This window comes from Ursus americanus, chromosome 21 (genome assembly GCF_024610735.1).
Source record: "Ursus americanus isolate L20-20 chromosome 21, mUrsAme1.1.p, whole genome shotgun sequence".
Taxonomy (NCBI): Eukaryota; Metazoa; Chordata; class Mammalia; order Carnivora; family Ursidae; genus Ursus; species Ursus americanus.
In genome coordinates this window covers 49,713,623-49,739,344 of record NC_142147.1, presented here as the reverse complement: position 1 = coordinate 49,739,344, position 25,722 = coordinate 49,713,623, and the positions used below count along the sequence as shown (strand labels likewise).

Here is a 25,722-nt window from a genome sequence, read left to right as displayed (position 1 = left end):
GTTAGTTGTGTTTATGAATAATTAAGGCAAAGAGCAGGGCAGCTCAGGGGAGACATCAGAAGGCATCAATTCGTACACAACAAATCCGGATGGTGAATTGGGGAAAAAATATCCCAAGGCCAGTGATTCAGGTCCTCGAAAGGTAGGTGGCGCCATTGAGCACCCGGGTCTCAGAACACACCCTTTCACTTGGCTTTCCGGCTACGTCTGGGAGCGTTTTCTGACTTCTCTTGTTATTTTTAACCGCAGCGCCCCAAACTTGCTTTTCCCGAGTGATGTCTCATTCACTGCCTAACTGACTGGTGGCGGAGACTCTGGAGTGGGACCCACCTTTGACTGTGCAGGCTAGATGGTCCTGGTTGAAATCTTGAAAATACCGTTTACCACCTGGGTGACCTTCAGAAGTTACTTAAATTCTCCAAGCATTAGCTTCATCGTCTAAAAAGTGGGGATACTGAGGCTCCTGGGTGGCTCGGTCAGTTAAGCACCTGCCTTTGGCTCAGGTCATGCTCTTGGGGTCCTGGGATCGAGCCCCTCCGTTGGGCTCTCTGCTCAGCGAAGTCTGCCCCCTCGCCCTGCTCACACTCACTCTCTCAAATAAATAAACAAAATCTTTTTTTAAAATGGGGCTACAGGGACGCCTGGGTGGCTCAGTCGGTGAAGCGTCTGCCTTCGGCTCAGGTCATTATCCCAAGGTCCTGGGATCGAGTCTGGCTTCAGGCTCCCTGCTCAGCGGGGAGTCTGCTTCTTCCTCTGCCTGCCACTCCCCCTGCTTGTGCTGTCTCTCTCTCTGACAAATAAATAAAACCTCTAAAATTTTTTTTAATTAAAAGAGTGGGGATACTAATCTTACCTACCATTTAAGCTTATTATGATGATGAACTGAGATCATAAAAAAAGTAGCAGATAATACTCATTGGGTGCTATACGCTATTCTAAATTCATCATGATCCTGATAGTAACCCAAAGTGGGGGGCAGTAGTATTAACCCCACTGCACATTTGGGGAAGTGGAGGCACAGAAAACATTAACATCTTGGGGAGGATCACAAACCTCGAAAGCAGTGGGGCTCCTGTCTGAACCCTGACAACCTAACTCCAGAAACTGGGCTCGTGGCCGCTGTGGGACACAGTCTTCAGGCTTACCGTGGGACCGCATGTGTGCCAAGCACTCCAGAAATGTCTGTCAAAATCATCATTCATACCAGACCTCTCCAGGCAAATTTCACTTCTGAGTGTTAAGATTGTATTTTCTTTTTTAAAAAAAAGATTTTATTTATTTATTAGCGAGCACAAGCAGGGGGAGCAGCGGGGACAGGGAGAAACAGGCTCCCCACTGAGCAGGGAGCCCGATGCGGGACTCGATCCCAGGACCCCGAGATCATGACCTGAGCGGAAGGCAAACTCTCAACCAACTGAGCCCCCCGGGCGCCCCGAGATTGTATTTTCACCTGCCTCCCGGGTACGTCCATCCAGATGGCCCTCAAGCACCTCAGATTCCAAGACTGGGCTCCTGCTATAAAGCCCCCAATATCGCCACCCCCCGCCTCACACACACGACTTAATTCAATTGCACTATGTTTCCCATGGTCAGAAGGTTTGTGTCTCCCCCAGATTCATATGTTGGAATCCTAACCCCCAAGGTGTTGGCAGTAGGAGGTGGGGTCTCTGCGAGTGATGAGGTCATGAGGATGAAGCCTCGTGAGTGGGATTAGTGCCCTTGTAAAAGAGACCCCAGCGAGCCCCCTTGCCCCTTCCACCACGCGAGGACTCAGTGAGAAGAGGTTGTCTACCACGAGGTGGGATTTCCCCAGACCCTGAATCTGCCGGTGCCACGGTCTGGGATTTCCTGGACAACAGAACCACGAGAAAGAAATTTCTGTTATTTCCATGATAGTTCCATAATAGCAGCCCGAGCGGACTACGTGATCTTCCCCATCCCCCAAGCGGTCACCCCAGGAGTAAAGCTTTCTCCTCCGTCATGTGCTAGTGGTCATCAAACCCCCTTGAAGCCAGCACCTTCTCTCTATCTCTTCTGCTCCTGCAAAGTCAGGCTTTTGCCTTCTCTCCCCCAGACGGTGGCCATGTTCCCTCACGGGTGTCCGGGCCTCCAGGCTCTCCCCTGTCTCCCTGGCCTCTCTTGGTGCTTGCTTTTAAGCATTAGTTCAGGAACAAATATTTACTGAGCCGTGACGACATGTGGGCTGCAGGGCTGGGGCATGAGCGACAGCAGCGCGTGAGTCCTGCCTTCGTGGGGCTGGCTGTCTGTGAAGGAGACAGACAGGAAGGGAATTCACCAGAGACAAGCATGGAACTCTTGCTGTGATCATGGCTACGAAGGAGAAGGACCGAGGCTGCCTTAAGGAATAACTGGGGCGAGGCGACTTCTGGTTAGGAGGCCAGGGGAGGCTTTTTTCTTTTCTTTTCTTTTCTTTTCTTTTCTTTTTAAGATTTTATTTATTTAGTTGACAGACACAGCCAGCGAGAGAGGGAACACAAGCAGGGGGAGTGGGAGAGGAAGAAGCAGGCTCATAGCAGAGGAGCCTGATGTGGGGCTCGATCCCAGAACGCCGGGATCACGCCCTGAGCCGAAGGCAGACGCTTAACGACTGCGCCACCCAGGCAACCCCAGGGGAAGCTTTTCTGAGATGAGGGAAACAGACCTGCAGGAAGAGTGGAATGTAGACATGAGGAAAACTTGGGGCAATGGCAGCTCATCTGGGCCAAAGAGGCAGGATGCGACTGAGAGCTAGATGTATTTAAGGAACAGCTGGAACCAGTGTGTCTGGGGCCAGAGCAGGGAGGAGTGAGGCCTGAGAGATGAGGTGGATGGGGCCCGACCCTGCAGAGCCTTCCTTAGATTCTAAATGCAAACGGAAGCCACTGGAGAGACTAAAGTGGGGACAAATGCCATCCATTAATTCATAATTCTCCATCACTTCTAAATACAATCCACGGTCCATACCATGGCCTTCCCCTCAAAGCTCATTCCTTATCACTCTTGTGCTCCTTCGATCCGCCCCAGCTACACTAGGCTTTTCGCTGCTTTCCAGCACAGGCCAACCTTCCTTCCACCGCAGGACCTTTGCACTTTCTCTTCTCTCTGCCTGGATGCGTCCCTCCCACCCAGGTATCTGCATGGCTTGCTTCTTTGTGCCCTAAAGGATGTTGTACAAATGCAAGGAGCTGATATTCTGGAATGTTAACGAGCCTCCTTGGATCAAGACATGGATATTAATAGAAAATATTTGGGGGTGGTTCAAAACAATGGTTGAACCATAAAGTGAGCCGTAATAGCCAGACACCCACGTCTGGAACATTCAGGTTAGGACCAAGTTATTCCTTGAGCACCGGCACATTCGAAGGCTGTGGAGGACCCTTTGTCCTGGGCCGTGGGATAGTTGGAGCTGGCGTCCTGCCGTTGTCACCATATTTTTGGTGGATAGGATCTCTGAGGAGTGAGAATGAGCAGCTATGGGCAATTTTGAGACTCTCCGTTTAAATTTTTTACCATAGATAATTTTATTATTAAAAACAATAATTATGTGTATGCACGTGTATACGTATATAATATGCGTATACATTACAGGTGTATATATATACACGTATACACAAGTACGTACACTTTATACACCTATGTGCAGGTGTATGGATACACACACGCTCACACATGAACGTGCAAATAGTTAACATTTAGGAAAACAGGGGCACCTGGGTGGTCAGTCGTTAAGCGTCTGCCTTCGGCTCAGGTTATGATCCCAGGGTCCTGGGATCGAGCCCCGCATCGGGCTCCCTGCTCAACGGGAAGCCTGCTTCTCTCTCTCCCACTCCCCCGGCTGGTGGTCCCTCTCTCACTGTGTCTCTCTGTCTGTCCAATAAATAAATAAAATCTTAAAAAGAAGTCAGGAAAACAAAAAAGAGCATCCTGGATGAAGCAAGATGAGGCCATTTAATGAAATTAAAATCCATATAGAGGACTGGCTTTAGAGTGGATTAGTTTTCAGAAGTAGCTATTATGGACCAGATCTAGCAAACACCCACAGAGCAGAGCAGAGTGCCAGGGGCCCCCTGGTGCCCCATTTCACAGGGATTGAGAGCCTCTGTGGATGCTTCAGGGATGGCAGGCCAGAGTGACAATGAGCAAGGCACTTAACATCTTACTCGTCCATAAAACAGGACTCATTTTGACTCCACAGGGCTGTTGGGACGACTAGATCGGATAAAAGATACAAAATACTTAGCACAGTGTCTGCCATGGAGAAAGATCACAGTAAATGTTGCCCACTAATGGTGATGATGACGATGATGATAATATCAGCCAGTCTCCCCTTCAACATGCTAGGCCTTCAGTAATTAACTCATTAAGTAAGTTTATTTGGGGAACGTTCTATGATTTTCTTCTTTCTTTTACTTTTTGTTATTTATTGTCTTCCAAACTTCTCCGAAAATGTTACTTTCTAGAGGCCCCTGGGTGGCTCAGTCGGTTAAGCATCTGCCTTAGGCTCAGGTTATGATCCCAAGGTCCTGGGATCGAGCCTCGTATCTGGCTCCCTGCTCAGTGGGAAGCCTGCTTCTCCCCCTCTCTCTCTGCCTGCTCCCCCTGCTTGTGCACACGCGCTCTCTCTCTGTCAAATAAATAAATAAAGTCTTTTAAAAAAAATGTTACCTTCTAGGAAATGCTTTCTCTGCTTAATGATATTCTTCATTGTTAATATCATTTTATCCATCCATCCATCCATCTTTCCATCCAACCATCCGTCCATCTTTCCATCCATCCATCCATCCATCCATCCATCCATCCATCCATCCATCCATCTTTCCATCCATCCATCCATCCATCCATCCATCCATCCATCCATCCATCTTTCCATCCATCCATCCATCCATCCATCCATCCATCCATCCATCTTTCCATCCAACCATCCATCCATCTTTCCATCCATCCATCCATCCATCCATCCATCCATCCATCCATCCATCTTTCCATCCAACCATCCATCCATCTTTCCATCCATCCATCCATCCATCCATCCATCCATCCATCCATCCATCTTTCCATCCAACCATCCATCCATCTTTCCATCCATCCATCCATCCATCCATCCATCCATCCATCTTTCCATCCAACCATCCATCTATCCATCTATCCATCCATCCATCATCCATCCTTCCATCCATCTATCCAACTCTCTATCCATCATCCACCCATCCACCCATCCATCATCTGTCTATCCGTTCTTCTACCATCCACTTTTGTATCCATCCATCTAATAGGTATTCCAGAACCCTACCATCTATTATGGAACAGTGGCAACTACCAAGAGGAACTGGACGTGATTTCTGACCTCAATAGTCAGACATAAGACATGGGCACCAATATCTATCGCCCAACATGGAACAGCCACACCAGGTAGTATTAAGGTGCTGAGAGGTCACCAGGGGGCAGCCTAGCCCACCACCTCCGCTTGCTGGTTCTCTTGAGCCAGAAATGTCACAATGGAGCTATGAGAACAGAATGGCACCCAACCAGGGTTCATAGCCCACCTCTCCCATATATCTACTGGGTGGCCTTGGGAAGATCATTTGACCTCTCTGATCTCCAGTTTCCAAGTTCTCATCTGTTAAGTGGAGATAAAAATCTAACTATGGAAGCTATTGTGGGAATTATAGGAGCTCATGAGCGTAAGTTCACTGAACCTTTAGTGTGGCTTCAAAATATTGAGTCCTTCCACTCTTTGCCAGCAGATGATGACTCCATGTGTGAAACAAAATCTCAGTGTGAGACCCCCTCACACACACACACACACACACACGCACGCACCCCTTCTATTACGTTTTCAGGCCGCCTTTGGAGGGAGCAGTGACAGGACCTTAAAAAGACGTCTGAATCTCAGCTTTCTCCTCCATGAAACAGGGAGACTGAGGCTTACCTTAGCGGGGTGCAAAGACTCATGGGACCATGAAGAGAGTAGTTGACTACCAGGAACTTAGACAATTTGTCCGGGCTAGTTCTCTTTTCTCCCATCTCTTTTCCCCAAACTTGGGGTACAGACAGCCTTCCATAGCTTTACATAGCTCCAACAGCCTGAAGCCAGCCAGGGGCGGCTTCAGCCACACGTTCGAGTTTCTTAACAGAGAAAGGAATCTGCCCGCATGTTCCCCTTCCCCACTTTCTCTGGCCTTTCTTTCCCGGAGCTCCAGAGCCCTGTCCAGTACGACAGCCACCAGCTACCTGTGGCCCTTGAGCACTCAAATGTGCTGAGTGCCCATTGCCCCATGTTGTAAGTATAACATACTTACTGGTTCCGAAGATGAAGTATGAAAAAGAAAAGCAGGTGAATATCTCTTTAAATTTTTTTCTGTTGATCGTATGTGAAATGATAATATTTTGGATATCACGGTTCAACAAAAATATAATTAAAATAAACTGCACCTGTTCTTACTTTTTTAAAAATATGGCTACTGTAAAACTTACAATGATAGTTACGGCTCATGTTATCTTTCCTGCAAAAGACAGCGCAGCCCTAAACCCTCCTTCTTTGCTGTGGGGGCCCCCAGGTCCCACTGCTCACACCCCTCCCAAGTTTCTAGGTTGAGGTGTACCTTTGAGAGAGTCCTTCTCGGCCCTAGCTGTCTCCACGAGCCCTCTTTAAGGTTGTGCTCCCCAAATCTCGGGATTATTTGGGGACAGGCTCGACCGTTTTGGCTCCAACCTGTCTGTAGGAAGACACTGCAGCTCCCCCAACGAGGATTTTCTGTAAGTGGTGGTTTGGACGGGATAGCCCCATGGTTAATGGTGCCCAGGACAAGCTCATGCATATCCGTAAGGCCCATAAAATCCAACCATGTGTATATTAATGGGATCTCGCAGGGGCTGGGGTCATGAGCAGGAATATTAATGAACAGAGAAGAAATGCAGCTACAAGGAAGCGGACAGGTTTTAGGTGAATAACGCCAGACCAAGAGCCCTAGAATTTTCTAGTGAGAAGGGAAGCGTGGGAGAACCCAAACCACCAGCTCTCTGAAACACATCATCTCATTTTTCCTCATTTTTAAATTCTGTTCGATCATTCTGGAAGTTTTGTAAAAAGTCCTCAGCCCTGTCTTGGTATCTTTCACGCCTGACACCGTAGAGATTTACCAAATATTACCATTGATCACAGGTAGGACCCCTTGGTTTTAAGGACGAGGAAATGGAGGCACAGATGTGCTCAGGGACATGCCGAAACCATACAGCAAACAGGTGGGGAAAGGGGGAGTTGGAGCAGCTGAGTCTGGGGTCTCATTTTATTGTCACTTCGGTGCCAGGTTCTCATTTCATAGGTTTGGGGGTCTTCCGGAAAAGAGGTTTAAGGTCTTCGTCTTCTGACACGGCCTCCTTTCCATCTTCTACTTCCTAGCTCTGTCTCTGCCTTTCCTTCTTTCTCCGTGTCATGAAGATCCACTGTCTCTCAGCCTCTCCTGTACCATCTTTCTTCCTCACCTCCCTTTTGCTCTCTGCGCCGTCTCTTTTTCCCTCCTCTTTATCTCTCTCGGTCTCTGGGTTTTGTTCAGTCTCTGCATGTCATTCTTTTTTTTTTTTTAACGATTTTATTTATTTGACAAAGAGAGACACAGCGAGAGAGGGAACACAAGCAGGGGAAGTGGGAGAGGGAGAAGCAGGCTTCCCGCTAAGCAGGGAGCCCAATGTGGGGCTCGATCCCAGGACCCTGGGATCACGCCCTGAACCGAAGGCAGACACTTAACGACTGAGCCACACAGGCGCCCCTCTGAGTGTCATTCTGACTTGAATGTCTCACTGTATATATGTGCACACTCGTGTGCCTGGATACATACGTGTGTGTATACCCATAAATCTGTGCATTTGGCTCTGCCCCTCCCTCTTTCTTCTTCTCTCTTAGTCCATCAGCCTGCCTCTCTTGCTCTCTCAAGCATACCTTATTTTATTTGTTTTTAAAGGTTTTATTCTTCAGTCATCTCAATACCCAACATGGGGCTCCAACCCACAGCCCCGAGATAAGAGTTGCGTGCTCTACCGACAGAGACAGCCAGGCGCCCCCAGCCTCTCCTTGTTTTAAAATAGGAATGTATGGGGGCGCCTGGGTGGCACAGCGGTTAAGCGTCTGCCTTCAGCTCAGGGCGTGATCCTGGCGTTCCGGGATCGAATCCCACATCGGGCTCCTTGGCTGGGAGCCTGCTTCTTCCTCTCCCTCTCCCCTGCTGTGTTCCCTCTCTCGCTGGCTGTCTCTCTGTCACATAAATAAATAAAATCTTTAATAAATAAATAAATAAATAAAATAGGAATGTACAGGGGCACCTGGGTAGCACAGTCGTTAAGCGTCTGCCTTCAGCTCAGGGCGTGATCCCAGCGTTATGGGATCGAGCCCTGCATCAGGCTCCTCCGCTGGGAGCCTGCTTCTTCCTCTCCCACTCCCCCTGCTTGTGTTCCCTCTCTCGCTGGCTGTCTCTCTCTCTGTCAAATGAATAAATAAAATCTTTAAAAAAAAAAAAAGAACAGTAGAGATTGTTTATGCATTTCTCCATCTACACAATTGCTTGGTATTTCACATTCACACTATTAAACAAAATCCTTAGGAATCACTTTTCTTCCCTATAGGCCACCCGTCTTCCAAAATATCCTGTTTCAGAACCCTTCCAATAGCATGAGCATAAATTAAAAGCATAATAACAGTTTGGGCACTCTTACTGTTAACGATGTGAAACCATCTTTCTTTCTAGATATAATAAAAAATATCAGTTTTTATATGAGATACCCTAATACATTTTGTTCTCACCAATCAAACCTCAAAGTATCAGATTTTACAAGACATTTTGAGAAAAACATTCTTTTGGGTCTGTGGAGGCAAAATAATTTAGATAAGTTTTTAAATTATTGCTGTACATGGCCAAGAAATTTTTATAGTTGAAGATTTTTGAGATTTGCTCAAGCATTTGAGCAATGTTCTAGAAAATACATGAGTAAGGGGGTGCCTGGCTGTGTCAGTCGGAAGAGCGTGCAACTTTTGATCTCAGGGTCGTGAGTTCGAGTCCTGCATTGGGTATAGAGATTACTTAAATGAATAATTAAATAACATAAAAACTTCAGAAAATGCATGAGTCAAAAAGTTTTCCCTGAATTATATTCGTCTGCCCAAAGGTTTAGTGATAATATGGGATGTGTGTGGATTCTTAGCCCACTCAGCAATACTCCCACACACAGAAATCACAGAAATTAAAAATAGCCAGCAAGATGTGCTCATGAGAAACTGTCTCCTTCATCCACTGTCTGAGGGATTCTTGGATCTCACATGGCTGATAACAAAGAAAATGTGACTGAGGAAATATTTACAGAATGGGACACTGGTGACGTGCCTTGCAGGAGTGATTGACATGGAACAGAGATGAAGGCAAGCATGAGTGGATTAGACCTTGCAAGTGTGTAACGGTCTTTTTTTTTTTTTTAAGATTTTATTTATTTGACAGAGAAAGAGAGACAGCCAGCGAGAGAGGGAACAAGCAGGGGGAGTGGGAGAGGAAGAAGCAGGCTCATAGCGGAGAAGCCTGATGTGGGGCTCGATCCCGAAACGCCGGGATCACGCCCTGAGCCGAAGGCAGACGCTTAACCACTGTGCCACCCAGGCGCCCCACGGTCTTTTTTTTTTTTTTTAAGATTTTATTTATTTATTTATTTATTTATTTATTTATTTATTTATGAGAGAGAATGTGAGTGAGAAAGAGGACAAGCCAGGGGAGGGGTAGAGGGAGAGGGAGAAGCAGACTCCCTGCTGAGCAAAGAGCCCAATGCAGGACTTGATTCCAGGACCTGGGATCGTGACCTGAACCGAAGGCAGACCGACTGAGCCACCCAGGCGCCCCTGGCCTGGCTTTCAAAGACCAGTAAGGTCCAGGACATGGAGAATCTATACGGCTCGTGGATCCTTGATGATTATGAAAACAACTTGAAATGCCTTGTTGTGACTCACCTAATCCTTGTGTATTTCTTTTTCTGCATTCCTTCCTATACGAGGCAGGTGGTCTAGTATTGGGGCACAGAAGGGAGAGGAAGGAAGATGAAGGAGAAGAAGAAAGAGTGAGAGGGAAGGAGGAGGGGGAGAAGGGGAGGATATGGAGGAGAGGAGTGGAGGGAGGAGGGATAGGAAACGTGGGAGGGGGGAGAAGGGGAGCTGAGAAGGAGAAGGGGCATTACAAGAAGGAAGGGGAGGAGAGAAGGAGGAGTCTGGGGAGAAAAAGGAAGAGGGAGGAGGGAAGTGAAGAAGGAGGGAGGAGGGGACAGGGAGGAGACAGCGGAGTTGGCGATAAAATCCCTGCGGGTCAGCTGGTGGACCAGCAGTCCCTGAGTGGAGGAGCATGGCCCTGCGTGTGGGGTTGCTGTTGCTCTGGGTCTGCCAGCTTCACAGTGTGATCAGTCCTGACTATGAAGGTAAGTCACAACGTGACAGTGTCAGGGGTGGACATTTAAAAACCGAGTCTTGCCCATCTTCTGCCATATGAGATGCAATGGAGGGTAAGAGCCTCCTAATTTCACGTACCCTAAGAGAGAAAAAGATACCCTCTCTATCTTTCAATTATTTCCATTTCATAGACACAAGCCACTGGTGGGCTTTAAAAACACACAAAAATAAGAAGATCCGACTAACAAAAATGAAAGAATAGGAATGCAAGTTGGAAAACCCTGTTGACAGAGTCGTATTACTTGCTAACCGTGTACTTCCCTTCTCCCCCTACCATATTTTAAATGGTGTATTCGAGTCTTTTTTTTTTTTAAGATTTTATTTATTTGACAGAGACAGCCAGTGAGAGAGGGAACACAAGCAGGGGGAGTGGGAGAGGAAGAAGCAGGCTCCCAGCAGAGGAGCCTGATGTGGGGCTCAATCCCAGTTCGCCGGGATCACGCCCTGAGCCGAAGGCAGACGCTAAACGACTGCGCCACCCAGGCGCCCCTGTATTCGAGTCTTTGAAGATGAAACTGAGTTTTGGCAAGTCTGTATTATTCCTTTACCAAAACCACGTGGCCTTCAACAGCTGTAAATGACAATACGAGAAGGGAATTTCATCACAGAGCCATTTCTTACACATCTGCTGGGGAATCACACATAGCTGTGAAAACAGTTATTTTGAGAAATTTTTGCAAAAATGATGGTCTTGCATGTCCTACATGTAAGTATTCTTCAGGACATGTTTTCATTGCAAAGTAAATCAAACACAGTGTGGAGAAATGTCTTTCTTAAAAAAAAGAGGTTCTCAGTGTGGCTATGACCGCTGCTTTCTTATCTGTTAGAATATTCGTTTTATGCTTATGGAAAAATCACACTTTTGTCTGGGACATCCCTTCTTTCATGAAATGTCACTCTTGTATGTACGTAAAAAAGAAAATATAAGGGCAAGAGGCTGGTTAAGATGGTCCTAAAATTTCTCCCCTTTTAGTGCCTGGCCCTCCTGAATTACCGAAGTCACATTTCCCCACATGACACTGTCTCCACGCTGCCCAGAGTCTTGATGACCCACCAGTCCCAGGCACGGTCTTTCCACTTACATGACGCTAAGTCCACTTCTGAGTCTTTGGAAATGTTGCTTATTCACGCTGTCCATCTCCCCACACAAGTGTGAAGAGCCCCAGTTGTCGTCTCTGGGGGTTTCCTTTGAGCCACTGACATGCATCCCACAAGTGTCGGTGGTGGCCTCGGTGCAGGCATGAATGACCAAGTCCTCACAGCAACTGGCCTGGAGGCAATGACATGCCATCGAGAATAAGGGGCATTCTGATCCCGGAGCCAGAACATGAAAAGCATTGCATTTTAGCATTTTAGAAGCGAAGAGATGGGAGGCTTGGATCCTGCCAGGTGCACGTGATGTAGAGATTAAGTGGCAAGAGTGTCCCCACTCATGAGTCCCCCAGCTGGTGGGAAGAAGGGGAGGAGACAGAAGAGCTGTGCAGGGCTGCCGCAGGGTTGGCGGACTTAGGAAGGAGCGAAGATGGTGGAGTGAGACGTGCTGGTGAGAGCCGGCCGTTGGGCCGGGGGCGGAAAGGCCCCCGGTGTGTCCAGTGCTTCTGCTGGTCGGTGCGAGGTGCTTTTGTATTCATCTTGAGAAGAAAGCAAAAATCTGAACTCAGGATTTGGTATTCTGTGTTGTCTCCTGGAGTGGGTGGTCCTGCTATCCAGCCCCTTTCCCTACTCTTGAAATGTGGGATCTCTTCTCTACACGTTTTACCTCCATGATTTGGATTGGAAAAGGCTGCGTTTGTGTTCCACTTCTCTGATTCAACATTGAAGAGCTCTTAGGATGCAGTTGGCTTGCTGAGTTCTCCAGGAAGAAAGAAGCAACTGACATGCATGTTCTGCTTTTTGCTTCATTATAAAGAAATTATTTTGGAAGCTGAGGCTGATGTTTAATTTGAAACAGGTGCTTAGATGTTGGTGTTTATGAATTCTTTACCTTTTCTTCCAAACAAGAAGACTAAATAAATAGCAAGTATGGATGACAAAAAAAAAAAAAAAAGAGCTGTGCAAACTCAACCGCCTCCGTGTCTCGCGTGAGAATGGAGATGGGGTTGACCTGGCAAGACTTCGCAGAGGGCCCGGTTGAGTGATCTTGTTCCAGGACCAGACATTGGCCGTGGCAAAATGTAATTTCTCCATGTTAGGAGCTGTTGGGGTAGGAGCTGTTGGGGTGCACTCAGCGAGGACATGGCGGTGGGGTCCCTTGCAGGGAGGACCATCCGGGCAAGCAGCCCCTGACATGCAGCGTGAATGCAAAAATCTGGAGCTAAAATATGAATCTTGCATTGCAAGAGCCTTTATTCTTTTATGGGGCAGGAGGCGAGGGGAATGATAACTCGGCGCTCCCGGAGGTCCCCATTGGCCGAGAGCGGAGCACCCTCCCAGCCAGCTCTGTCCCACCTCCCTCCAGCAGGGGCTCCGAAGTCCAGCCCCCACTTGGCCTCTCTGCCTCCAACCCGAGCTTCTTCTGTGACCTCAGGCCAGGCTCTGAGCCTCAGCTGCTCCGAGTTCCCACACCTGGCACAGGGATGTGGGAGGATGCCAGCCGGCGTGGGTGAGACTGTGATTCATTATTACAGTACCACCCGCAGGGATGAGAGAAGCAGTGTATGTGTTTGGATTTAGCAGCTGATATTCATGGAGTGAGTCTGTGCACCTTGGATACCTCAAAGGAAGTGGCATCGTGCTGTTTTTGTCCTTCTGCCTCTGGCTTATTTCCCTTAGCCTGATGTCCTCCACGTCCATCCGTATTGTTGCCTACGGCAGGAGTTCCTTCTCTTTGATACAATCTAATTTTATTTATTTAATGAATGCATTTCTCTTTAGTAAATTTCCAAGGCACGCACGTACTCCGTTCTCCTTATCCATTCCTCCGGGGATGGACATTCGGGTCGTGCCCACGTCTTGCCTCTCGGGATTCATACTTCAGTGAGCATGGGAGTATAGAGATGTCTTCAAGATCCTGATTTCAAGGCTTTGGGATAAGTACCCAGAAGTGAGATTGCTGGATCACATGGTAGTTCTATTTTTAATTTTTTGAGCAACCTCTGTGCTGTTTTCCATAGCAGCTGCACTGTTTCATAGCCCCAGCACGCGCGCTCCGTCATTCTTCGCTGCTATGATTAGGTCAGGTTTTCTTTTAAAAACCCTTAACCCATTTTATTATGGAAACATCCCCACATACTCAGAACTGTCCATGCCCCGCCGGTGTGGAGGGCAGACAGAATTTCTAGTGTTAACCAGAATAATACGCGTCCTACATAGGTTCCTCATAACAGTCCCATGAGGCAGGTACAGTTATTGCCCTCGTTTTTTAGAAGAGAATCTGAGGCACAGAGAGGTTGAGTCATGGACCCAAAGTCACACAGCTCGCTGGGGACAACCGAGCTAAAGATTCTGAGAAAGCGTATTTCTTTAGCCACGTCTCTGCACCGTCCTTTTATATTCTGCATGTGTCCTCCCACTGGAATCCTTCACACGTGTAAGTGCGAACCAGTAAGTCATTGCTAAACGCCGCCTTGATGTGGTGTTTCCTGCTCCAGGAAAAAAAAAGTTGCATGTTTGGTCTAAGTTGCCAGTTCAACATGTAAAGGCAAAAACACACCCACTGAGATCCTGTCTGTCTTCCAGTCTCAGAGAAGAGCAGTTGAAGATCTGCGAACAATGGACAGTCTGTTTATAATGAAATGCCTTAGCCCTTTCTGGGCGATTTCTTGTCATTTCAATACTTGCGAGATACTAGAGTCTCCATTTTTTAGTGGATATAAGTACACTACTGTTCGTGAAAATCGATTGCAAACTTGAATAAGTCTTCCGTCTCATCGGGTAGAAAATAATAATGGTTACTGGAAACAAGAGAGAAATCCTCTATCATCGAAATAAAAGCTTTGCCACGCGCCACACAGCTCCCCAGAAAATACAGTTAGAGCAAAAGGAAAAATTACAAACCACCCACAATGACACTACCGAAAATAAGCACCACTGAAATTTGGATGCATCTCCTTCAAAATATTATCCTTACTGGATTATAATGTAGTAAAATATTTGTATTTTATTCTAGTCTAAAGGCAAAATCTAGTGAAATAAATATTTGCTAAAAATTGTGTCTTTTGGGGCACCTGGCGGGCTCAGTCAGTGGAACATGTGACTCGATCTCTGGGTTGTACATTCAAGTCCCATGTTGGGTATAGAGAGTACTTAAAAAAATAAAATAAAATAAAATAAAATAAAATAAAATAAAATAAAATTGTGTCTTTCAGATGAAGATCCACCAGCTGCAGGTGAGTTGATAAAACTCTTTTATTAGAATTGCTTTTTAAATTTGGAAATGAACAGTCTTAACCTGAATGTTATTCCATGTCCTGGGATCGAGCCCCACATCAGGCTCCTCTGCTATGAGCCTGCTTCTTCCTCTCCCACTCCCCCTGCTTGTGTTCCCTCTCTCGCTGGCTGTCTCTCTCTCTCTGTCAGATAAATAAATAAAATCTTAAAAAAAAAAAGATGTAAAAATAGTGAAATAAACAACAGCTTCAAATTTTCTTTTTCAGAAACTATAATTCACTTTCCAGAAGTCAAAGGTAAGTTGATCGGAAAACTTTTGTGATGACAGTATTATTTTCTTTTAATTTTGTAAAAAAGGGGAGATCAGTGGGACTTTTCCTGATAAAAATTTCTTTTTTTCTCTTTTCATAAAATTTGATAAAAGCAATTTGTAAACAGATAAAGAAAAACAAGACATAGAGTCACCCTGAACTTTACTGGCACTACTCTTTAATTTCTGCCTATATAACAGAAAACACCTGATTTTAAAATTCACATAGGAGGGGCGCCTGGGTTGCGCAGTCGTTAAGTGGCTGCCTTCGGCTCAGGGCGTGATCCCGGTGTTCTGGGATCGAGCCCCACATCAGGCTCCTCTGCTGGGAGCCTGCTTCTTCCTCTCCCACTCCCCCTGCTTGTGTTCCCTCTCTCGCTGGCTGTCTCTGTCTAATAAATAAATCTTAAATAAAATAAAATAAAATAAAATAAAATAAAATAAAATAAAATAAAATTCACATAGGAAAAATGTCCAATAGTAATTAGGAATATAACCCCCCAAAAAGTGCTGGAGAAACACCTTGTATTGTCAGATATGTAAACAGACTACAATTATAGTAATACAAATAGGATGGTATCAGCCAAGAATGCATCAAATAGTAATAATAAGTAATCTTTTCTGATGCTTGCTAGCTTCAGACCCTGCTCATTCTACCCTGAAACATCTATTTTCAAATAAGACAGGAATCATCTCTTTTAAAGGTATACATCTTAAAATTGTATGCATGCTTCATGGGGAAGAAAATCCAGGTCAAAGGGCACATTGGTAGGAAAGACGAATTGCTATTGTCTTTTGAGAAAGCAATACCCAGCAATATTAACAATTCATATCTGCTTTAACCTAATAATCTTCATTTTGGGATTCCATTCTGTAGAAATAAATACTTTGGTACATAAGGACGTACATATATGGAAAGTTTGCTCTTGCTTTATATGGAGGGAAAACTATCTGAATAAGGGAAACGTTGAGTAAATGTGGCAAAATCCACATCAGAGACTATGAATTGGCATTAGGAAGGAGTTGGAGCTACAAGGGTTAAAAGGATACATTGGATAACTTTCTTGGCGTAAGTGGGTGGACAGAGATGTCCTTCGCTGAGGAAGAACAGAAGCAAGAGAGAAAGACGGTGAGTTCAATTCCAGAGAAAGTTCTGACCACTGTCTTAAATGGAGAACAGGAGGGGGAAAAACTATACGTTGGAAAGGATTTTTGAGATATGCTAAATTAGCAACAAGTTATGGATATAAAGTATGATTCATTTAAGGAGGGCGCAAAAGCTCTGCCTGCGTGCCCATATACGCGTATGGCTCTAGGAGTGCTGTATAGGCGTATGGATATGCATACGTGATGTCCGTATATGCATACGTGATGTCCGTATATGCATACGTGATGTCCGTATATGCATGGAGAAACTGTGGATAGATGCAAACCAGGCAAGATACAGTGTGTGTGTGTAAGAAGGTGAAGAAAAGAAATGGAGGGGAAATTGTTTAATAGAGAAGTCTCACATTTACGTTTCTTTTTTTTTTTTTTTTTTAAGATTTTTATTTATTTATTTGACAGAGAGACAGCCAGAGAGAGAGGGAACACAAGCAGGGGGAGTGGGAGAGGAAGAAGCAGGCTCCCAGTGGAGATGCCTGATGTGGGGCTTGATCCCATAACGCCAGGATCACGCCCTGAGCCGAAGGCAGACACTCAACGACTGAGCCGCCCTGAGCCGAAGGCAGACACTCAACGACTGAGCCACCCAGGCGCCCCAACACATTTACGTTTCTAAGCTTAAGAGAGCTTTCTGGAACTGAGGCCAAAGGCTAAACAAAATATATCAAGAGCGTTTATACCATGGAGAAAAGTGGGACACGGAGTAAGGGTTGAAAACAAGAAACCCGTATTAGTAGGGGTCAAACAGCTCTGCTGTAATGCGACCCAATAATGTTCCCCAGAACCCCAGTCAGTGGCTCTCATTCCAGTGCAACCAGGGGAGGGTGAAAGTAAGTTTGTAACAGCTCCACTAACACTCCCAGAGAAAGACCAAGAATGTTTGTTTTCTCTAGATGGCGAATGTTTCTTTCCATTCCACTACAAAAATGAAATATTCTATGACTGTGTCAAGTTCACGACGAAGCACAAGTGGTGTTCCCTAAACGAGACTTACCAAGGATATTGGAAATACTGCTCTGAAGACGGTGAGTGTCTCGCCTCCGAAGACCTCAGGGTGGTTGGTGATCTCCGTTAAATGAGATCCGCGAGAGGGCGCTGAAAAGGGACTAATTGTGAAAACGAGCTTTGCGCAGGTCTCCGACGGTATGAAAATCACATTGCCCCAAAGACGTATTATGAGAGCTTCAACCTTGAAAAGAAAGCTTGTAGCAAAACCTCAGTCCCCCACCAATATTGCAGAGCGGATGATGCTGAATGGGATGGGGGGGGAGGGGGAGGGGGCGCGCGCACGCGCATGAGAGTGATGGCAAAGAGGGGGTACAACACAGAGAGCCGTCCTCTTCTGATTGCTTCTCTTCTCTGTAGACTTTGCAAAATGCGTGTTTCCCTTCTGGTACAGACACATGATCTACCGGGAATGTACTGAAGATGGGGACGCGTTTGGGAAAAAATGGTGTTCGCTGACCCAGCATTATAACAAGGACAAGATGTGGAAATACTGTGACTGATGGTGAGATTTTCCGGGAGGGGCGTGGAAAGGTCTAATCGTTCTCATGGGAAATAATCTCCAGTTTCTTTTGTGAAAGGAGGAGATGGGACCTCCTTGTAAGGCTTCCCCCGCTCCCCCAAGATATGAGTTGGAGGTGATCCAGCTGTAAATAACTTGGGGTTTTGGCCATGGATTGTGGATGATGAGATTTTGATCTGGAACCCTATATTCTAGCCTCAGCATTTATACTTGTTAATTGGGTAACATTAGGCCCTTTTAAAAAAAAGTCTGTGGACTTTGGGTAATAATGAAGGGTCAGTGTAGGTCCTTCCATTGTGACGAATGTCCCTTTCTGGTGGGGGCAGGCGTTGATTTGGGGGGGGCTATACCTGTGTGGGGGTGGGGGATACGGGAACTCTGTGGCTTCTGCTCAATTTTGCTATAACCTAGAACTGTTCTTAAAAAATGAAATCTATTAAAAATGCATTATTTTGGGACGCCTGGGTGGCACAGTCAGTTAAGCATCTGCCTTCAGCTCAGGTCATGATCTCAGGGTCCTGGGATTGAGCCCCGCATGGGGCTCCTTGCTCAGCGGGAAGCCTGCTTCTCCCTCTTCTTCTGCACCTCCCCCTGCTTGTGCTCTCTCCAAATAAATAAATAAAATCGATTTAAAATAAGTAAATAAATAAATAAATAAATAAAAGAAACTACGAATCAAGTGGATTAACTAAGTCGCAGGGTTCCACGGTCATGACTTTTACCACATTAAAAGGTAATAAGATCAAAGAGCGAGGCAGGATTTATCACGTGACCCAGAAATTCCACTCCTGGGGATGGATATACCCAAACGAACTGAAAGCAGGGACCTGGACAAATATTTCTATGCCGATGTTCTTTTCAGCATTAGTCACAGTAGCCAAGAGGGGGAAGCAAGCCAGCGTCCATCAACAGTGGATGAACAGAATGTGGTGAATCCCAACGGCAGAATATTATTCAGCCAAAGAAAGTAATGAACTTGATACATTCCACAACATGGATGAATCCTGAAAACATTATACGGAGTGAAATAAGCCAGATACAAAGGAACAAATATTGCGTGGTCCCATTTATATGACATATCTAGAATAGGCAAGTTCATAGAGACAGAAAGTAGGTGAGAGGTTACCAGGGGCTGGCAAGAGGAGGGAAATGCGGAGTCACTGGGTAATGGATATAAAGTTTCAGTTTGGGGTGATAAAAAGCTTCGGAAATAGATGGTAGTCTATTTCACGGTGCACAACACTGAATATAAGTAATGCCACTGAATTGTACACTTAAAAATAGTTAAAATAGTGAATTTTAGTGTGTGTGTGTGTGTGTGTATCTCCATGATTTTAAAAAATTTATAATGTAAAAAAAGGTACTATAAATAGAAAGATTTATAAAATTGAATTCTATCTTGGGACGCTGTCTCTTGCTAGCTCTCTCTCTCTCAAATAAATAAATAAAATATTTAAAATAAATAAAAATTTAAAAATTAAAAATTAATTAAAAATAATAAACATGCTGCAGAACTGTAGGTGAAATCACAGAGTAGACCATGTGTATCCAAGGTATTATTTCTGATATTTTAAGCTGATTTTATAAATAGATATGGATGCCATATACACATACGTACATGGATAGGTCCCCGGGACGTGGTGAGCAGCATGGTGACTGTGGCCAATGGCGCCGTAGTGCATGTATGAAGGTTGCTGGAAGAGTGAATCTCGAAAGTTCTCATCACAAGAAAAAAAAATGTTTTGTTAACTTTTTATGGTGACAGATGGCGACCGGACTGCGGTGATCCTTTCGCAATGAACACAGTGTCCAATCGTTCCATTGCACACCTGAAACGAATACAGTGCCATGTGTCAATATAATTCAATAAAAATATTCATATATATGTGCCAAATCATATTTTCAAATCTATTCTTACTGTAGGTCACGGCGCCCCCTAAAAAATAGTTTTTAAGCACTGTCTTCGTGAACCCAGAAGGTTCACGGTAATCTTTCATGAGAAAGAGGAAACCTAAAAAGAATATTTTTGACTTCTCTCTCTAGTCTTTGAATGCTGGTAGAAAGGACTGTCTTTGAAATGGGCTTACTTGTCTCGCTGTGACTGAACCCGGGTCGTGCAATTAATCCTTAAGTGCACAGTGACCGTCATTATACCCGGCACCAGGGATAACTTACAGATCGGATCGTAGGGAACCGTTGACCAGAGCGACATCTAGTGGTGACAAATGGATCACACGGTTTTTAAAAAAAAATCAGCTGAAAGCTTGCTATTCATTGCGCAAAGAGCCAAAGAGCCAAACTCCTACCAAATTTCCAGGCGTGAATCAGTTCACCGTCTCGATGCGCCTTGAACGATTGGGAAGCTGGACAACTGTGCAGCCATACACTGTTGTAACGCCACAGGTATACACTCTCAGCCTTCTTGGTAGACTTCCCCAACGGGGCACAGTGCTCGGTGTCCAGGAGAAAGGGAAATACATACACTTTCCAGGGTCTCCCGAATACTGGCTCTGAGTCAAGATTAATTTTCAAGGACTCAGACCACCCCTGGGATCCAGTAATTCGAGTGGAAGATTCCAGAAACATGAGACAGAGCCCTCGCTTAAGTTAGCTTTGCTCCTACGTCAGTGCAATGATACCAAACATGCCTTGCGATTCTTTCCCCAGGTCCTGGGAGTGATACAGTTTGAATAAATATTTTCAGAAAGGTTTCCCATTCACGTTGGTTCCCTCACCCTTGGACTATCAGCCATTACGCTGGAGGTCACTAGTCTCCCATTAGAATAGGACACAAAGAGAAATGCTCTATCCTTTGGGGATTTCAGAGATGAATGGCGCCAAAGATAGACTTGAAAGATTGTTCTTACAACCCTATTCATTTCTCCAAATGGGACAACAAGAAAGGCTGCCAAGAGTGGCCACGATGTATTATCTTGTCATCCCAGTGGCGACTCCTTTGGCAGCTGTTCTTCTAAATTCATCTTATGACGGGAGACCCGGGTCCTGGGTAAGCAGCTACTTAGAGAGTGTCGCGAAAAGAAGCTGGTAAATACAGTGTAGCCAGCCAGCCATGCAACCAGCTCCCTTAGTGCTACAGTGATGGAGGGAGACTGGACTTCTGTGAGCAGTCCTCCTCCATCGTGACTTCTGGAACACATTCCACTTCCTCGGACTGAAAGAGCACCTGTGGTAGGCTCATTCTCCGGAACGCACTTCCTCACGGGGCACTTACTGTGTCCTGTGCAGGACCATATAGACGTTCTCGGTTCTGCAGTGACGGGCCAGAATCTTGTGCAGGACATTGTTTCAGGCTCTGAAGCTATTAGCAATTTGAAGAACACAAACGTAGTTACGGATGTTGAACTGCCTCAGAACTGGAAGCTGGAAAAAGTACCCTGTAGAAAATTTCCATTTATTCTATTCCATTGGTCTAGGTCTGTCTTTATGTCAGTATCACACCGTTTGGGTAACTGTAGCTTTTGAAATCAGGAAGTATGAGACCGCCAACTATCTTTTTTCCGAGAATGTTTGGCTATTCACGGTCCCCTGAGATGAAAAAAAAAATATATATATATATATATATAATTGGAATTTGGGTAGGGATTGAATCGAATCTGTAGATCATTTGGGGGTCATATGGACACCTTTAACACAACATTGAATCTTCAATCCATGAACATAGGACATCATTCCATTTATTGGTGTTGTCTTGAATTTCTTCCAGCAACATTTTATAGTTTCTAGTGTTCAGATCTCTCACCTCCTTGGTTAAGTTTATTCCTAAGTATTGTGTTCTTTTTGATGCTATTGTAGATGGGTCTGTTTTCCTAATTTTTTTTCAGATTGTTCACTGTTACCGTAGAGAAATGCAACCGAATTTTGCGTGATGATTCTGTATCCTGCTACTTTGCTGAATTTATTAATTAGTTCTAACCATTTTCTGTGGCTGTGCGATCTTCAGGGTTTCCCACATATAAGATCATGTTGTCTAGCGGCGCCTGGGTAGCGCAGTCGTTAAGCATCTGCCTTCGGCTCAGGGCGTGATCCTGGCGTTGTGGGATCGAGCCCCACATCAGGCTCTTCCGCTAGGAGCCTGCTTCTTCCTCTCCCACTCCCCCTGCTTGTGTTCCCTCTCTCACTGGCTGTCTCTGTGTCAAATAAATAAAAATAAAATCTTAAAAAAAAAAAGATCATGTTGTCTGTGAACAGAGATAATTTTACTTCTTCCTTTCCAATTTGGATGCCTTTTACTTCTTTTTTCTTACGTACTTGCTCTGGCTAGGACTTCTAGTACTACGTTGAATATAAAAGTGGTGAGAGTGGGCATCCTTGTCTTCTTCCAGATCTTAAAGGAAAGGTTTCAGGGGTTCGTGGTTGTGTGTGATGTTAGCTGTGATGGTCGGGAACTAACCCTAAGTTAAACATTTTCCTGTTAAATTTTAGGTTTAACCGTCATTGTTCAGAATGAATATAGGTCCTAGAACCGATGTTCATTTGAGGCCCAGGCACCCCTGGTGGATTCTTTTAATATGTAGATTCCGACCTTCTTTTATTTTTGCATCGTTTTCTTTGATTGTATCGCAGATATAATTTTTCTTGTTATTCCTTTTCAGGGACACGCATTACGTGTGTGATGTAAGTCCTTTTATTTCGATCACAGTCTCTATAACTCCTTATATTTTTATCTTGTTTTCATCCTCCTGGATGTCCTCGTGCCTTTCTTAAATGCCCCTTCTTGAGCCTGTACTTAGATCTACTGTCCCTTGGCCACATTTTAATTTAGTTTTCACTTTGGACACTTTACATTTTTTTTTCTCCATTTCCTGCTTGTTCCATGCCCCTCCCCCATTTTAAAAAATTCATTTTAGTCCTTTTTGAATTTCTAATTCAAGATGTGTTTCCTATCTCCAAATACTTATTTGAGGATATTTCACCCCCTTGGTTCGTTTGCTTCTGGGGTTTTGTGTGCACACTCGCGCCAAGTCCGCTAACTTACAGCCTATCACACACGGGGGTTATTGGTTTATAAGATTTGTGGCTCAAGGGCGCCCTCTGCCGTCCACATGGTGAGAGGCAGTTTCTTTCCTGGACGGCTTTTCGTGGGGGAGGAGGGGCGCTCAAGGGCGGGAAGGTTTGTGGTTTCTAATATTTGGGGGCTTCTATCTTATAGTGTCTTAAAGTGTGCCCTTCCTTTCTCTCATCACCAACCAGCCTCCAAAGGATTTCTCCCTTCTGTTTACACTTGTCTCCTACAGAAAGCACCACATCGGCCACCTCGGGTCTCTGGACTTCTAAGTTCCTCTGCTCCTGACATTCTTTGATCCACCAGGACTCCTTTCCAGTACTTTCTCATTTAGGGCGGAATTTATCCTCTGGGGATGATTATAGCCATCACTTTGCCTTTTCCAGACTATCATATAGTTGGAAGGGTACATAGGGTACATAGCGTTTTAGGAACGGCGTCTTTCACTTAGCGACATGCATTTAAGGTTCCCCAAAGGTTTTTATGTGCCTCGTGATAGTTCATTTTATCACTAATAATATCCCATTGTCTGGATGGACGGGTTTATTTACCCACTGACCTACTGAAGGACGTCTTGGTTGCTCTCAAATTTTTGCAGTTAGGAATAAAGCTGCTGTAAACCCCAGTGTGCACGTTTTTGTGTGGACATGACTTTTTAAAAATTTTTTTCATTTGTTTGTTTGTTTGTTTTTGTTTTTTTAAAGATTTTATTTTTTTATTTATTTGACAGAGAGACAGCCAGTGAGAGAGGAAACACAAGCAGGGGGAGTGAGAGAGGAAGAGGCAGGCTCATAGCGGAGGAGCCTGATGTGGGGCTCGATCCCAGAACGCCAGGATCATGCCCTGAGCCAAAGGCAGACGCTTAACCACTGTGCCACCCAGGCGCCCCTGTTTTTGTTGTTTTTTAAGAGAATAGCTCTGATGACCTGTTTTTTCTTTTCTTTTTTATTTTAATTTTTTAATTTTTATTTTTTAAAGATTTTATTTATCTTTCAGAGAGAGAGAGAGAGAACACAAGCAGGGGGAGTGGCAGGCAGGGGGAGAAGCAGGCTCCCCGCTGAGCAAGGAGCCCCATGTGGGGCTTAATCCCAGGACCCTGGGATCATGACCTGAGCCGAAGGCAGCCGCTGAACCAACTAAGCCACCCAGGCGTCCCTTTTCTTTTTTTAAACATTTTTATTTATTTGTCACAGAGAGAGAGAGCACACAAGCAGGGGGAGCAGCAGGCAGAGGGAGAAGCAGGCTCCCCGCTGAGCAGCAGCCCCCCCCCCAATGCGGGACTCGATCCCAGGACCCTGAGATCATGACCTGAGCCAAAGGCAGACACTTCACTGACTGACTCATCCAGGCGCCCCTGTTCTTTTTTTTTTTTTAAAGTAGGCTCCCAACGTGGGGCTTGAACTCACAACCCTCAGATCAAGACCTGAACTGAGATCAAGAGTCGGACGCTTAACCGGCAGAGCCACCCAGGCGCCCCTGGACATGTGTTTTCAACTCATTTGGGTCGTACTGGGTCATGCAGTACCGTGTTGCATTCCCACTGGCAATGAATGAGAGTTCCTGCCGCTCCTCGCCAGCATCGGCGGTGTTGCTGTCTGGATTTAACCATCTTAATAGGGGTGTCGTGCTGTTTCATTGTTTTAACTTGCTATTCCCTAGTGACACATGATACTGATCATTTTTCCATAAGCTTAGTGGTCCTCTGGATGTCTTCTTCAGTGAGATATCTGTGCAGATCTTTTGCTCATTTTTTAAATTGGGTTGTTTGTTTTCTTATTGCTGAGCTGTAAGGATTCTTCGTATATTCTGGATATCAGTCCCTTGGCAGTAGACGTTTTGCAAACGTGGTGTTGCAACACCATTTTTTGGAAACACTACTTTTTGTCCATCGAATTGCATTTGCTCCTTGGTCCAGATCAGCTGATTTTATATATATGAGTCTATTTCCGGATTCTATCCTGTTCGGTGATCTACTTGTCCATTATTTCATTAATTCTTGCGCTGTCTTGGTTCCTGTCTTCATCAGTTGGCTTTATAGTAAGTCTTCCAGTTGTACCCTTTGACCAGCATCTCCCCATTTTCTCTGCCCTTCTCCTCTGTTTCGGTGGCTTCAACTTCTTCAGATTCCACATATAAATGCGATCATATATATTTTTTTTTTTTGGCGTGTGACTTGTTTGGCTCCGCGTAATGTCCTCTGGGTTAATTCATGTTGTCACAAATGGCAGGACTTCCTCTTTTAAAGATGGAGAATGGTCCATTATACATATGTACATTATATATACATTTTCTTTATCCTTTCACCCATCAATGGACACATAGGTTGCTTCCATATTTGGGCTGTTGTGAACAATCCTGCAATGAATATGGGAGTGTAGAAATCTCTTCAGGGTGCTGACGTTATTTCCTTTGGATATATACCCAGCATTAGGATTGCTGGAGCATTGGTAGTTTATTTTTAGTTTTTTTTTTGAAGAACCTCCATACTGTTTTCCACAATGACTACCAATGGGCAAAGGGTCCCAATAGACGTTTTTCCAAAGAAGACGTATAAATATGACAAGGTGTTCAACATCACTAATCATGGAAATTCAAATCAAAACCACTGAGATGTTGTCTTAGTCCTGTTGGGATGGCTATTATCAACATCTCAAAACATAACAAATATTGGGGAGGACGTGAAGGAAAGCAAACCCTCACATGTTCTTCTTGAGAAATCCACTAGGGGTCAGCCTCGAGCCCCTCACCGTTGAAGCTCCAGATTTAAATTAAGTTCTGCCTCAGGGGACACCATCATCCCCAGGCTTGGAGTATAGCGTGATTTCCTGAACTTAGTCGGTCCTGTCCAAAGAGATTGTGCCCCATGGAGGCTTAGAGCACTTTGGAATCAGACACCA

At 45.2% G+C, this 25,722-nt stretch overlaps 1 protein-coding gene across 1 annotated transcript; it reads left to right on the top strand.

Moving 5' to 3' along the window:
* Positions 1-10,367: 10,367 nt before the first annotated feature.
* On the top strand, positions 10,368-17,782 carry LOC123776339 (binder of sperm protein homolog 1). Its single transcript, XM_087853368.1, has 5 exons — positions 10,368-10,440; positions 14,779-14,799; positions 15,067-15,096; positions 17,168-17,299; positions 17,640-17,782. The coding sequence occupies exons 1-5, from the start codon at positions 10,368-10,370 to the stop codon at positions 17,780-17,782; spliced, it is 399 nt and encodes a 132-aa protein (XP_087709494.1).
* Positions 17,783-25,722: the final 7,940 nt, after the last annotated feature.

What these genes read in the sequence shown, in the direction of transcription:
- LOC123776339 (XM_087853368.1), top strand. Translation starts at nt 10,368, where the DNA reads ATGGCCCTGCGTGTGGGGTTGCTGTTGCTCTGGGTCTGCCAGCTTCAC. An exon ending in GATCAGTCCTGACTATGAAG is followed by an intron (nt 10,441 to 14,778) that starts GTAAGTCACAAC and finishes TGTGTCTTTCAG; the next exon opens with ATGAAGATCCACCAGCTGCA. An exon ending in GAAATACTGCTCTGAAGACG is followed by an intron (nt 17,300 to 17,639) that starts GTGAGTGTCTCG and finishes TCTTCTCTGTAG; the next exon opens with ACTTTGCAAAATGCGTGTTT.